This window comes from Bos taurus, chromosome 2 (genome assembly GCF_002263795.3).
Source record: "Bos taurus isolate L1 Dominette 01449 registration number 42190680 breed Hereford chromosome 2, ARS-UCD2.0, whole genome shotgun sequence".
NCBI classification, from domain to species: Eukaryota; Metazoa; Chordata; class Mammalia; order Artiodactyla; family Bovidae; genus Bos; species Bos taurus.
The window spans coordinates 98,428,062-98,441,744 of NC_037329.1; the positions used below are offsets into that span (position 1 = coordinate 98,428,062).

Consider the following 13,683-nt stretch of genomic DNA (forward strand, 5'->3'; position numbering starts at 1 on the left):
TCGGAAACGACTGAGCGACTTCACTTTCACTTTTCACTTTCATGCATTGGAGAAGGAAATGGCAACCCACTCCAGTGTTCTTGCCTGGAGAATCCCAGGGACGGGGGAGCCTGGTGGGCTGCCGTCTATGGTGTCGCACAGAGTCGGACACGACTAAAGTGACTTAGCAGTAACAGCAGGTGCTTTACAATATGCAGAATCTCATTCAAGTAATTCTGTGTTTGCTAGGTAAGAAATATTGGCAAGTCACTTGACCTTCACCAAGCCTGTTTATTTAGCTGTAAAATAGGGATAAGTAATAACTGCCTCAGAGTGAAAACCATGAAGGTCAAAATGTAGTTTAGGTGTATAGTAATGTACTAAATGGGCTTCCCAGGTGTCACTAGTGGTAAGGAATCCACTTGTCAATGCAGGAGACATGAAAGATGTAGGTTCAATCCCGGGATTGGGAAGATCCCCTAGAGGAGGGCATGACAACCCATTCCAGTATTCTTGCCTGAGAATCCCATGGACAGAGGAGCCTGATGAGCTACAGTCCATGGGGTCACAGAATCAGACATGACTGAAGTGACTTAGCATGCACACACACAGCGTATTTAAGTAGTAGTAGTTTATATTATGGGGCTTCCCAGGTACTCAGTGGTAAAGAATTTGCCTGCCAAGAAGGAGAGCCAGTTTGGTCCTTGGATCTGGAAGATCCCTTGGAGAAAGAAATGGCAACCCACTCCAGTATTCTTGCCTGAGAAATCCTGTGGACAGATGAGCCTGGTGGGCTACAGTCCATGGGGTTACAAACAGTTGGACACAAAACAGGAGCAGCAGTTTATATTATTATTTATAAAGTTGTTAATTTATTGAAAAATTGAAATCAATTCCATAGTTATTTAAACTACTGATATATTTATTATACACAGCTTTTTAATTCATCTTTAAATGCCTGTTTTAGTCCAATTGACTCTAATATTTGCTCATAGCTGGTTACTTCTCCCTTAATTTTAGAATTTATTTTTGAAGACTTTCACATAAGAGACTTTTTGTATATATTTAATATTTAATTGAAGAATTAGTTTCTAGGTCTCTAAAATATTAATGCCACTAATAAACTAAAATAATAAGCAAATAAAAATACTATAGTTAAGAGAATAATTTTTATTAAAAGTTTTGCAAAAAATAAATAGTGAACATAAAAATGATGATAAAAGCAGCTTAAGTGTACTCATAAGTATGCAGAAATGTGGACTGTTATTTTCCATAATGTTTACAATGCATTTAAGTACTCAATTGCAGGGTGTTTGCTTAGGCAGTATATAATTTCTCTTATCAGAGAGAAATTAGTTTCGCCCCTTTCAGTAATATTTCAGAATAATTTCAAACAGTGACAGAAAAACATTTGTGTGTGTGCTAAGTCACTTCAGTCATATCCAACTCTTTGTAACCCTACGGACTGTAGCCTTCCAGGTTCTTCTGTCCATGGGATTCCCAAGGCAAGAATACTGGAGGGGGTTGCCATTTCCTCCTCCAGGGGATCTTCCCCACCTAGGGATTGAGCATGTGCCTTTTATGTCTCCTGCATTGGCAGGTGGATTCTTTAACACTAGTGCCACCTATTACTTCAGTAATATTCAATTGTAGGTTGTTAAGGCAAAGATAAATTATGTCAAGATCAATGGCCTATCTGATATTGTAATATTTTCTAATATAAATAATAATGTCTTATTTATATGCTTACAAGGTGTAACACCTTTAATGTTTATTATCCTATTTAATCTACATACATAGAAATCTTATGAAGTAGGCAGGTATTATTATCCTAATTTTATAGACAAGGGGATGGAATCCCAGGGAGAGTTTCACAGAGGGAACCAGGAAGGGGAGGGACTTCTAAGTCCAAATCCAATTCCCCACCGTCCCTCACTGATTCCCCCATCATCTCTATAACACTTGTCTTGAGAAATTTGAGATTTTGTGGGCTTAAAAAAAAACTTAGTGTTTTGACTATTCATAGGAGATTAATGTTAATAATTCAAGGACTGCTTATATGGCAAATAGTACAGAAATTGGAACTAAAATCAGTTATGGGTACTGTAGACAGGTACCAAGCAGCAGTGAAGGGCAGAGGATGTCAAAGTGAGAATTAGGATTTAGACTGCACTTCAGGGGTGGTTAGTTTAGATAAGGGGAAGGAGAAGGAAGGAAGGAAACAAGGCCAGGAAAGGTTAAGTGGTGGGAATGCATGTAGGTAGTGACAGGGGGTAGGTGGTCTTCCTGGCGCTGAAGGAGTGATTGTAGATAAGACTGGAAAGCCTTAATGGCCCTGGTGGTAAAGAGTTAACACTTTACCCTTTAGGCAACAGAAACATTTGGAGAACTCTGAATACAGAAGTAACTTGGTGAGGAGTCTTGTGAACAATTAGTCTGCATCTGTGGCTTCCCACTTGGCACTAGTGGTAAAAGAACACGCCTGCCAATGCAGGAGACGTAAGAGACGTGGGTTTGATCCCTGGGTTGGGAAGATCCCCTGGAGAAGGAAATGGCAACCCACTCTAGGATTCTTGCCTAGAGAATCCCATGGACAGAGGAGCCTGTCCATGGCGGGCTACAGTCCATTGGGTCACAAAGAGTCAGATGTGACTGAAGCGACTTAGCACGCATGCACAATCTGAATGTGAAGTGCTGGAGTGGAGAAGAACAGCAGAGATGAGTGCTAAAAGGAGAGATCTGGAGCACATGTATACCTGTGATGGATTCATTTTGATATTTGGCAAAACTAATACAATTATGTAAAGTTTAAAAATAAAATAAAATTAAAAAAAATGAGAGATCTGTATCCATTCAGGAAATTACAACAGTAGTTCAAGAATTAATTGAATATAATATAAAGCACAGGATGAAAATACTCATTGACTTGATTTTCTAATTGCCACACATGCAAATGTCATACATTGACATGTAATTGTATGGAAGTCATATTTGGTAATCATATACAGGAGTCTTTCATGCTAATCACATGTAGTTTTCCAGGAGTCTTAACAAAGATTTTGGATGGTGTGTGCCTGGGGACTTCCCTGGTGGCTCAGACAATAAAGACTCTGCCTGCAATGCAGGACACGCAAGTTCGATCCCTGGGTTGGGAAGATCCCCTGGAGAAGGGAATGGCTATCCACTCCAGTACTCTTGCCTGGAGAATTCTATGGACAGGATCCTGGTAGGCTACAGTCTCTGGGGTTGCAAGGAGGTGGACAAGACTTAGTGACTAGTGTGCCTATGCGTGTGTGTGTGCCTGGAAAGTTAGGACAAAATCCGTTTATCTCTCTGTGGCATAACTTAATATTATCCATTGATGGGAATAATGAAAATATCACAATCATGTTCCGCATTTTCGGTAAGGAAATGGAAGCAGTAGTATTAGCCCAGTTGTTCATCACCCAATAGCTGATAAGAGGACATATTTTTCAGGCATGTGGTGGCTGCATCATATCAGTTGGGGGCCAGATTCCAAACAACCTGGCAGTCCCCCTGTACAAGAATGGCGTCAAGATCATGGGCACGAGCCCTCTGCAGATTGACAGGGCTGAGGACCGCTCCATCTTCTCAGCTGTCTTGGATGAGCTGAAGGTGGCTCAGGCACCATGGAAAGCTGTTAACACTTTGGTAAGAAGAGAATCACATGTCTGTTTTTAACATTTCCTTTTGAAAAGTCACGACCTGAAGGCTAGCTACTGTGGATGTTAACTGCAGGGCAGATAGAATACACTATGCTGAGTGAATTTACTTTTTAAAGTCGCTGTATTTCCATGATTGCAGTTAAGTGGGGGTTATAAATTGATAGGAGTACTCTCATTAAGATTCCGACAATGAAAAGAAGTTCACACTATTTTTGAACTAGATTTGATATTTAGAATTAGAAACTAGAAATTTTATGTATTTCTATGTCCAATTTACATTTTAATGGTGTCTTTTGAGAGGAAGAATAAAAGGAGTTGAGTTACCACTTGTTCTAATGATACCATTCTGCATTTTTATTGACTGCTTTACACTATTCATGCATTTGTTGTTGTTTCTGTTCATTAGAATGAGGCATTGGAATTTGCGAAGTCTGTGGGCTTCCCCTGCTTGTTGAGACCTTCCTATGTTTTGAGGTAATATATATTGTGTTCTGAAACAATTATTCAGAAATAGGAGATACCAAACTGCATTCTGTATGCTAGGAGCACTAGGCTTTGATGTGTAGTAATTTGTAAATCCGTCGACAATCCCCACGCCAACAAAGCCAGGGTGAAGACCTGGGTACTGTTCTTCAGTGCAGTTAGTGCTTTTCCTTCTGGGAGTGACAACAGTGTGTCCAGTCCTACATCTTAGAAGCATGGCTTACGCCCTCTCCTTGCCAAGCAAAGGGAGGATATCTTCACATTAGAGAAGAGGACAATTAAAAAAACTGAAGAGCAAAAACAAAACAAGCTTGGGGTGTCTCTCAGCAGCCTCTGTTTTCTGATACTCAGAAATGAAAGTTAATCTTTGACTCTTGTCATCTCCTTCCAGTAGTGCTTGTGGTTTGAATACTGTGGGGTTCTTTTTGAGATCATAATTTTTAATAAGTGAATTATAATGTTGGAGGACATGGACAGTGTCTTTTATAATAAACTTGGAAACTAAGTTTTACTATCAAAGGAGAAGTTGTCAATTGTTACTTATTTTCTTCAGATGTTACCACATGTGAGGAACAATTTCAGTGAACAGGGGATAATGAGAGAAACGTACTTTGCTGTGCACAATTTGCAAGTGTAAATGGAATTGGAGATGCGATCCTTTAAAATAATGAAAAATTTCAAATGAGGTGGAAAACTTTCCTTTTTATTTAAATGACATTTTGTGTAAACCACATTCTGATAATACTACTTCTCTGAAGTATTAATGTAAGTTAATTTCAACAACATAGAGACATTTAAGGAGGATTGCAGAAAGCAACTCTGAGTTCTGTGCTTCTTCTCATCATTTCAGTCCATATCTTTTAGTTTCTTAGGCTGTGAATTATCAACATTATTATTACCTTAGCCTTCTTGCCTTAAATAGATGAAGAAATTGAAAGCTCTTTATGCATAAAATTTGCAGTATAGTAGAAAAGGTAAGGCGAATGATACTTTTTAAAAGGAAGTAGAAAGTGATATTTTTCTTCTTTATGGCTTCCCTTCCTCTTAGTCTTCCTTCTTTCCTCCCCTCCTATCCCATTCTGCAAATGCAAGCTTTCCGAATAAATTGATTTCAGATAGTATTCTTTCTCAAGAATTTGAAAGGACACAGCCGAATACATTTCAGTCAGATACTGTACATTATATTAGCAAATGTTACTAAAAAAAATTGATTCTTTTGTAACCCAGCTGAGATAGTGGAATGAACTGCTTTGACAGCATATTTGTGGGTTAAAATCTGCTGTAGGTACTGAACTCTGAAGACACAAGTTTAGAAAACTATGTCCTGGCAGGGATCTTGTTACAGTTTTAAGTGTTACCTGGAACCAGAAGAGAGTTAAAATGATAAAGAGAAAGGATGAACCTTGAGAATGTGTCATCTCTAAGACCTACCATTGTACTCTTTGGGCATTCTCACAGTTCTCACACCCTTTTTACCGTCTCCAACCTGGGGGACTTTTTACTTTGGTTGATTGTCCTGTTGATTACATAAAGTTTCAATGTAGAAAGAGAGACCTTCTTACTCACCCTAAATTGAAACTAGAGTTTTCCTGGAACTAGTCTGAGAAGCAATCGTGTCTAGCATGCTTTACTTCCGAAGTGGTGAAAGAAATTGACCTCTTTGTTTTGTTTTGTTTTTTCCTTCTTACTCAGCGGGTCTGCCATGAATGTGGTATTCTCCGAAGACGAGATGAAAAAATTCCTAGAGGAGGCCACTAGAGTGTCTCAGGTAGTGTCCTGTTTCCTCTTGGTGACTTTTACCTCTTCTGTTAATTGCTACCTTGTTTTATATGTTGTTTTTCTTTGCACAGGATGTTTTTCCTTTTTTTTTTTCCCTTCTACCCATTATTCTCCCAAATACAGAAATGACAAAACGCAAATGCATTGAATTATATTTGGATCCTTGGGGTTAATGGAAGAAGGGGAAGACCAGTGAATATTTCATCATAATAGAGTTTTATACAATTTTAGTCTCCAGGAGCAAGGCTGAATAAGCATGAACTTTGTCTGTTCATGAGTTAGATGCTGGTCAAGTTACCCTTGGGATTCCCAGCCTTAAGGGCAGCCCAACCATGGTCATCACAAACAAGTGAGGCTTCCCTGATTTTTAATTCTCAGACCTGGAGAGATGTTCTTTGCCTTAGTAAACCCTGCAAATTTAATAGTAAATCCCCTCACTCACCTATTGATTTTTCTCATTCTGGTACATTCTGTTTGTAAGTTAATGAAAATGTTTATAATTTTCTGGCCACTCAACCACCTTCCTCCACTGCCCCCAGCTTTTACTTTCTCCTTCAGCGTTACCTCAGTGTGATCCATTTAAGATTTACCCAGTGGGGTTATTGATCTGCAGACCTCATACTGTAGAGGATAAAAGTAACGTTTTCTTTTTAAAAGCTTTCAAAAGCTAGTTGGGGCTAAAAGAAAAAAAAGGAGAGAGAGAGAAAGCACAACTCATAGAGAAGAGTTTGATGTTAGGCAAGTGGAGTTTGGAGGGAGCCAGGCAGTGAAATCAGACGCACTTCAAAGGGGAATAAAGAGTGTGGATAGTTCCTGCACCCATGAAGCGGCGCTTCCTCTGTGTGGTAGCTGCTCCCCATAGAAATTTGTTCACTGTAAAGAGTGGATAATGATAAAGAATGAGGAGAGACAAAGAGTAAAAAAAAAAGGCAACCAAGTGGATTTTGAATTCACTTTTGTGTGAAAGTTAGATAACTGAGGAGGGACTCTTTCCAACGGGTCAGTTTTCATTAATATGTTCTAAAGTCAGACATGGTCCTCTTCTCTGTTGCACTCCCTGAGAGGGATCCTGCAACTCTGATGTTTTGAGAAAACAGCAGCTACACCCAGCTAGTCTCATGTGAGTGATGAGGCAGGTTTTCTCTGTCTGGGATATTGGATTTCATAGGCCCTCTATTTGGTAGAATATTTTTTAAATAATTTTTTCCATATGGATAGAATCCTAACAGGCCCAAAGTTGTATCATAGAGATGTCCTAATGGAGTACTAGGTTGAAGTCTTCCATTAAACTACAGCAGGACCTGGGATTCTCAATTCAGTGATCTTAGAGTAAAACTACCACTCATTATGACCTGCTATGTAGGGCTTTCCTGGTGGCTCAGATGGTAAAGAATCTAGCTGAAATGCAGGAGACCCAAGTTTGATGAGCTATTATGTATCCATTCATATTTAGCATCTGCTATATAATGGCAGTATTCTCAGAATCAGGAATTACATTCATGAAAAGAGAGTCTCTGTGCTCACAGATGACTCTCTTTATTAGGAACATAAGACATCAAATAATGATGATTAAATATGATGAGCAAAAATACATGATGTTGAGGGAAAGTATAAAAGAATTAGGGACCAGTCCCTGAAGAAGGGACTTTTAATTTGGTTCAGAATTGTTGATTCAGAATTAAAAGGTTTAAATCATGGGTATGAAGTAAGAAAGGACAGCAAGTATAAAGGCCTGAAGCTGAGAAAGGGCATGAAGTTTCTAGAAACTGACAAAGCACTCACTTTTATGCCTAGGATGCCAAACATGGTAGGAGGTATTAATTATAATGATGACAGAGTAGAAAGTGAAGGAGCAGATAGAGAGAACCTTGTCAGTCACTGAGTTTAGATTTTAGTCATATTTTCTTACTGAATCATTGTGCTGTATACCTGAAGCTAATGCAATAGTGTGAATCAATTATAGTTCCATTTTAAAAAAGGAGCAATTGAAAGTTTAAGAAAAATTTCTCTTCTGCAGTACAGAGAGTGAAATAAATCTGGGACAAGACTGAATTCATGGAAAGAGGTTAGGAGGCTATTGTGTAGCTCAGGGTAGAGACAACAGTGCCTTGGATCAGAATGATGATAGTAGGGCTTCCCTGGTGGCTCAGCGGTAAAGAATCCTCCTACCAGTGCAGGAGACAGATTCAGTTCCTGATTCGGGGAGATCCCACATGCCATGAAGCAGTTAAGTCCGTGCATCACAACTATTGATCCTGTGCTCTAGAGCTGGGAGCTGTAACTACTGAGCCTTCTTGCTGCAATTGTTGAAGCCTTCACACCCTAGAGCCCTTGCTCTGCAACAAGAAAAGTCACCACAGTGAGAAGCCCATGCACCATAACTGGAGAGTAACCCTCATTTGCTGCAACTAGAGAAAAGCCCTTGTGGCAATAAAGACCTGGCACACCCCCAAATAAATAAATACATAAAATTATATATATATATATATATATATATATATATATATAAGAATAATGAGAGTAAAGGGGCTTCCCTAGCAGTCCAGTGGTTAAGACTCTGCCTTCCAAGACAAGGGGTACAGGTATGATCCCTGGTTGGGGAACTAAGATCCCATGTGCCGTGTGTTGGGGCCAAAAAAGAAAAAAAGATCAGTGATAGTACAGATGGAGGGAAGGGCATGTGTTCTAGAAATGTTGAGGATGTGCATTCAGGATGTGAATGGATGGAGATGGAGGGTGAAGAGAGGATGAAGGATGATTCCTGAGTTTCTGCCTTAGACAGCTGGATGGACAGAGGCACCATTTATTGAAACAAGAACACTTAAGGAGAGAAATTTTAGAGGGGAAAATCAAATTTAATTTTTGACCTTTTGAATATATGGTGCCTGTGAAGAGTTCAAATAGAGATGTTTTGAAAGGAGAGGGTTATATAGATTTGAAATTGAAGATCAAGATCACAGCTAAAGAGAGAGAGATAAATATAGATTTGGAAGTCAATAGCATATTATTGTAACTGAAGTTTTAAGATTGGAAGCAGTCACTGGGGAGAGTATAGAGGAAAAGGAACAGTTAAGAAAGAGATGAAAAGAATACTGGCATTTGAGGGCTGAGTAGGGAAGAAAGAACCATGAAGGAGTCTGAGAAAGAAGCATGAAAATGTGATCATGGATACCTAAGGAAGAAAGTGCTTTAAGAAAGCCAACTGCTTAAAGTTTGAAATTTATTAAGAAATCTTCTCCCTCAACATAGTAAGGGCTATTTGTAAAGGTATTTAATTGGTCAAGATAGAGAATGATGTTGTTGCCCCTCTCAGATCCTTTACCTGTGGGAGCACCCACCCCCCAGCTGCTGTGATAGCTGATGATACCTCCCAGCTACATTTCTCAGGATAACTTGTTGTTTAGTTGCTAAGTCATGTCCGATTCTTAATGACCCCATGAACTTAGTAGCCCACCAGGCTCCTCTGTCCTTGGACTTTCCCAGGCAAGAATACTGGAGTGGGTTGCCATTTCCTGTTGCAGGAGCTCTTCCTGACCCAGGGATCAAACTCACATCTTCTGCATTGGCAGGTAGCTTCTTAACCACTGTGCAACCTGAGAAGCCCACTCAGGATAACTATTCTCAGTCAAATGGGAGCTTCTGGCACCAGGAAGCAAGACTCCTCACCTCACCACCACCCTCAAACCCTGGACAGTGACTGCCCTCTGCTTCAAGTTAGGACTTACTCTGTGCTGTAACTGAGAGCTCCCTGTGGGGTGAAGCTGAATCCAGTCCCCAGTGACCCCACAGACTACCTAGTTTTTTTTGCTGTGTCCCATCCTGCTTTTCTCAATCCCTTAATAAATCACTTGAATAAGACCCCCTGTCTTAGGCTTGGCTAGAGAAACTAAGACAGCTACTGAACTTTTCTTTTTTTTTTTTTTGCAGTTATATTTTTATCATTATATATTTTGTGGAAAATTTCCACAAAGGTCCCAATACAGCTCTACCAGGCCTGCCAACACTAAATACTCAATATTTTAAACAGAAGGAACAGAGATTAAAAAGTTTTTTTGTGTATGTGTGTGGCTAATCAACAGTTTAATGCCTAATAGGCTTTTGAAGAAAAGGGAATTGGGAACGTTTCTTCATTTAATAATAAATGTAAGAAGAGAACAGCTTATTTATGGCATAAGACATGGGTTATTTTTAATATTTCACTAAATTCCATTCTAGTTAAAGTGCTCTGCTAAGGAGATAAGATAGATTACATTCAACACACATGCCAAAGATGATGAATTCCATAATAGTGGGCAAAAGGGGTTTGTGTTCAGAGCAAAAATATGTTTAGAGAAGGCTTCAGGGAGGAAGTGGTATTGGAGCCAAGCCTTGAAGGATGGGTTGAAATTTGAAAGATGAAGTGAGGAGAGAAGCTGGTGTACACTGGGGGAGGAGAGGCATGGAGATAGGTAAAGGCAGGTTTTGACAAGAAAACAAGTGTGCAGTGTGCTAGCGTCTCGCGCAAAGAGGAGAAGAGATGTTTAAACTCTGGAGGTCTTCATTCAACCACTTCATTTAGTTTGGGAAAAGCACGTAGTGATTGGGCTATGGAGGGCATTGCAGTACTGCTGTGGAGGAGCTGAGGGGCAAGAAATTAAAGAATATTAAGGGGTCTGAAACAGCTGAGAAAGCAAGAATATTTTGAAGAATGTTTGATTTTGCAGTTGCAAACGTCATACTGTAGAAGTGATTTAAAGCATGCCAATTTCAGGTAAATAATTCCATCTTTGATCTAACAAAACTGAAACAAAATACTTCTCTCCTTCTAAGTTCATTCTCAATTCTCATGTAGAGAAGTGACTGAGGGAATTGTAGTGCTTGGAAAAGATAAGGAAGAGAAAAAATACCTGATCCAAAAACTGATATAAATAAAATAGAGAGATATTTATAATTCTGGAGACGAGAAAAGGAACCTCATTCTGTCCTCTCCTTTGCCTCCTTGTTTTCTCTAACTCACCTAGAGTCTACATTTGAAATTTCAAAACTCATGTTCAATTCACTGAGGACTCAAAATTGGAGAAAGATTTCCTGTTCCTCACTGTAAGCAGAGAGTGACCTTGTTCTTACCAAACAAATTGGCTAATGAATTTGTGCTGTGTGTTGAGCAGTTTTTTTCAAGTATTGCCCAAGTATTGACTTAAGGTACATGATTTACTTGACACTTTACATAACATTTCAGCTAAAGGTTCTACCCCCACCATTTTCCTTGATGACAGGAACACCCAGTGGTGCTGACGAAATTTATTGAGGGGGCCCGGGAAGTGGAAATGGATGCTGTCGGCAAAGATGGACGAGTAAGTGTTGTATCCTCCCTCTCTTCCCCCATCCCTGCCTTCCCATCAATTTTTTCCTTGGCAACTTAGAAATATAGCACAGATTAGAGCTCGTGATTTCTACAAAATAGGTCTCTAATAATAATGGACAAGCTGCTCAGTCAAAAAAATGTTCAAATTCACTGACAATTCAGTTGTGTCATAGGTATCATTTCTTCTGCTTTTCATGTTGTTAGAATTTCTCTTTGATGATATTCAAAATTAATTATCATCCTGTACTCATTCTTTTTGAATAGATTTTCTCTCTAATTTTCCTTTGTCTGTGGGTTTCCTTTTATGTTTCACTGGATATCATAAAAAAATCTGATACTTTCTTTCTGAAGTTCCTAACTGAATCCCTACTTCTTCGTCTCTCTTGATTTTTCCACCCTCCCCCTTTTTATTGGGTTAATAAAGACAAAACTAAACAGAGCTGATGGATAAAGATAATAATATAAAAATGACTTACCACATCACATCTGGTATCACTAATATAATCAATGTCCCTAACTTCAGGGAGAAATGAAAGTATGAAGAATGCCTTTCTTTAGTTTTAAGGTTTTACTAGTAAGGCATTTATTACTTATCTTGAAACAGAGAAAGTGGTAGTTTAGAGTCCATATCATTCTATTTGCTTTAAGGAAATAAAATGGATTTTATCTTGGACTTCATCTTGTACTTTACAATCTACTGAAAATGATAAAGTTTTTTTCTGTTTGTTTTTTTCTTCCAGATTAACAGTTCAAAGTAGTGTTGTTAAAAAAAATTACATTTATAGTAATGATGACCTCTTATACAATCTACAGTTTAAGCACCCTTTTATTGAGTAGTCATTAAGTCATGTTTGACTCTGTGACTCCATGGACTACAGCACTCCAGGCTTTATGTCTTTCACCATCTCCTTCAGTTCAGTTCAATCGCTCAGTCGTGTCTGATTTGTTGTGAACCCATGAACCGCAGCACGCCGGGCTTCCCTGTCCATCACCAACTCCTGGAGCCTACCCAAATTCATGTCCATTGAGTCGGTGATGCCATCCAACCATTTCACCCTCCATTGTGCCCATCTCCTCCTGGCCTCAATCTTTCTTAGCATCAGGATCTTTTCAAATGAGTCAGCTCTTTGCATCAGGTGGCCAAAGTATTGGAGTTTCAGCTTCAACATCAGTCCTTCCAGTGAACACCCAGGACTGATCTCCTTTAGGATGGACTGGTTGGATCTCCTTGCAGTCCAAGGGACTCTCAAGAGTCTTCTCCAACACCACAGTTTAAAGGCACCAATTCTTCGGTGCTCAGCTTTCTTTATAGTCCAACTCTCACATCCATACATGACCACTGGAAAAACCACAGTCTTGACTAGTGGACCTTTGTTGACAAAGTAATGTCTCTGCTTTTTAATATGCTGTCTAGGTTGGTCATAACTTTCCTTCCAAGGAGTAAACGTCTTTTAATTTCATGGCTTCAATCAGCATCTGCAGTGATATATTTGCCATGAAGTGATGGGACTGGATGCCATGATCTTAGTTATCTGAATGTTGAGCTTTAAGCCAACTTTTTCACTCTCCTCTTTCACTTTCATCAAGAGTCTCTTTAGTTCTTCTTCACTTTCCGCCATAAGGGTGGCGTCATCTGCATATCTGAGGTTTTTGATATTTCTCTCAGCAATCTTGATTCTAGCTTGTACTTAATCCAACCCACCATTTCTCATGATGTACTCTGCACAGAAGTTATATAAGCAGGGTGACAATATACAGCCTTGACCTACTCCTTTTCCTATTTGGAAGCAGTCTGTTGTTCCATGTCCAGTTCTTTTTTTTTTTGCCCCATTTTTCTACATTAACTTTATTAAAAAAAATTTTTTTCCAGCTTTATTTATTTATTTATTTTACTTTACAATATTGTGTTGGTTTTCCTGACCTGCATACAGGTTTCTCAAGAGGTAGGTCAGGTGGTCTGGTATTCCCATCTCTTTCAGAATTTTCCACAGTTTATTGTGATCCACACAGTCAAAGGCTTTGGCATAGTCAATAAAGCAGAAATAGATGTTTTTCTGGAACTCTTTTGCTTTTTCCATGACCCAGCAGATGTTGACAATTTGATCTCTGGTTCCTCTGCCTTTTCTAAAACCAGCTTGAACTTCTGGAAGTTCATGGTTAATGTATTGCTGAGGCCTGGCTTGGAGAATTTTGAGCATTACTTTACTAGCGTGTGAGATGCGTGCAATTGTGCGGTAGTTTGAGCATTCTTTGGCATTGCCTTTCATAGGGATTGGAATGAAAACTGACCTTTTCCAGTCCTGTGGCCACTGCTGAGTATTCCAAATTTGCTGGCATATTGAGTGTAGCACTTTCACAGCATCATATTTTAGGATTTGAAATAGCTCAACTGGAATTCCATCACCTCCACTA

The 13,683-nt window shown here is 39.2% G+C and overlaps 1 protein-coding gene across 3 annotated transcripts in view; it reads left to right on the forward strand.

The window, feature by feature from the left end:
* CPS1 (carbamoyl-phosphate synthase 1) overlaps positions 1 to 13,683 on the forward strand; it is a 193,904-nt gene that overhangs the window by 154,285 nt on the left and 25,936 nt on the right. For all 3 annotated transcript variants that reach the window (XM_015458817.3, XM_010802252.4, NM_001192258.1), the window contains 4 exons: positions 3,457 to 3,651; positions 4,072 to 4,139; positions 5,841 to 5,916; positions 11,183 to 11,260. In XM_015458817.3, coding sequence (XP_015314303.1) covers positions 3,457 to 3,651; positions 4,072 to 4,139; positions 5,841 to 5,916; positions 11,183 to 11,260 — 417 coding nt within the window. The remainder of the gene's footprint in view (positions 1 to 3,456; positions 3,652 to 4,071; positions 4,140 to 5,840; positions 5,917 to 11,182; positions 11,261 to 13,683) is intronic.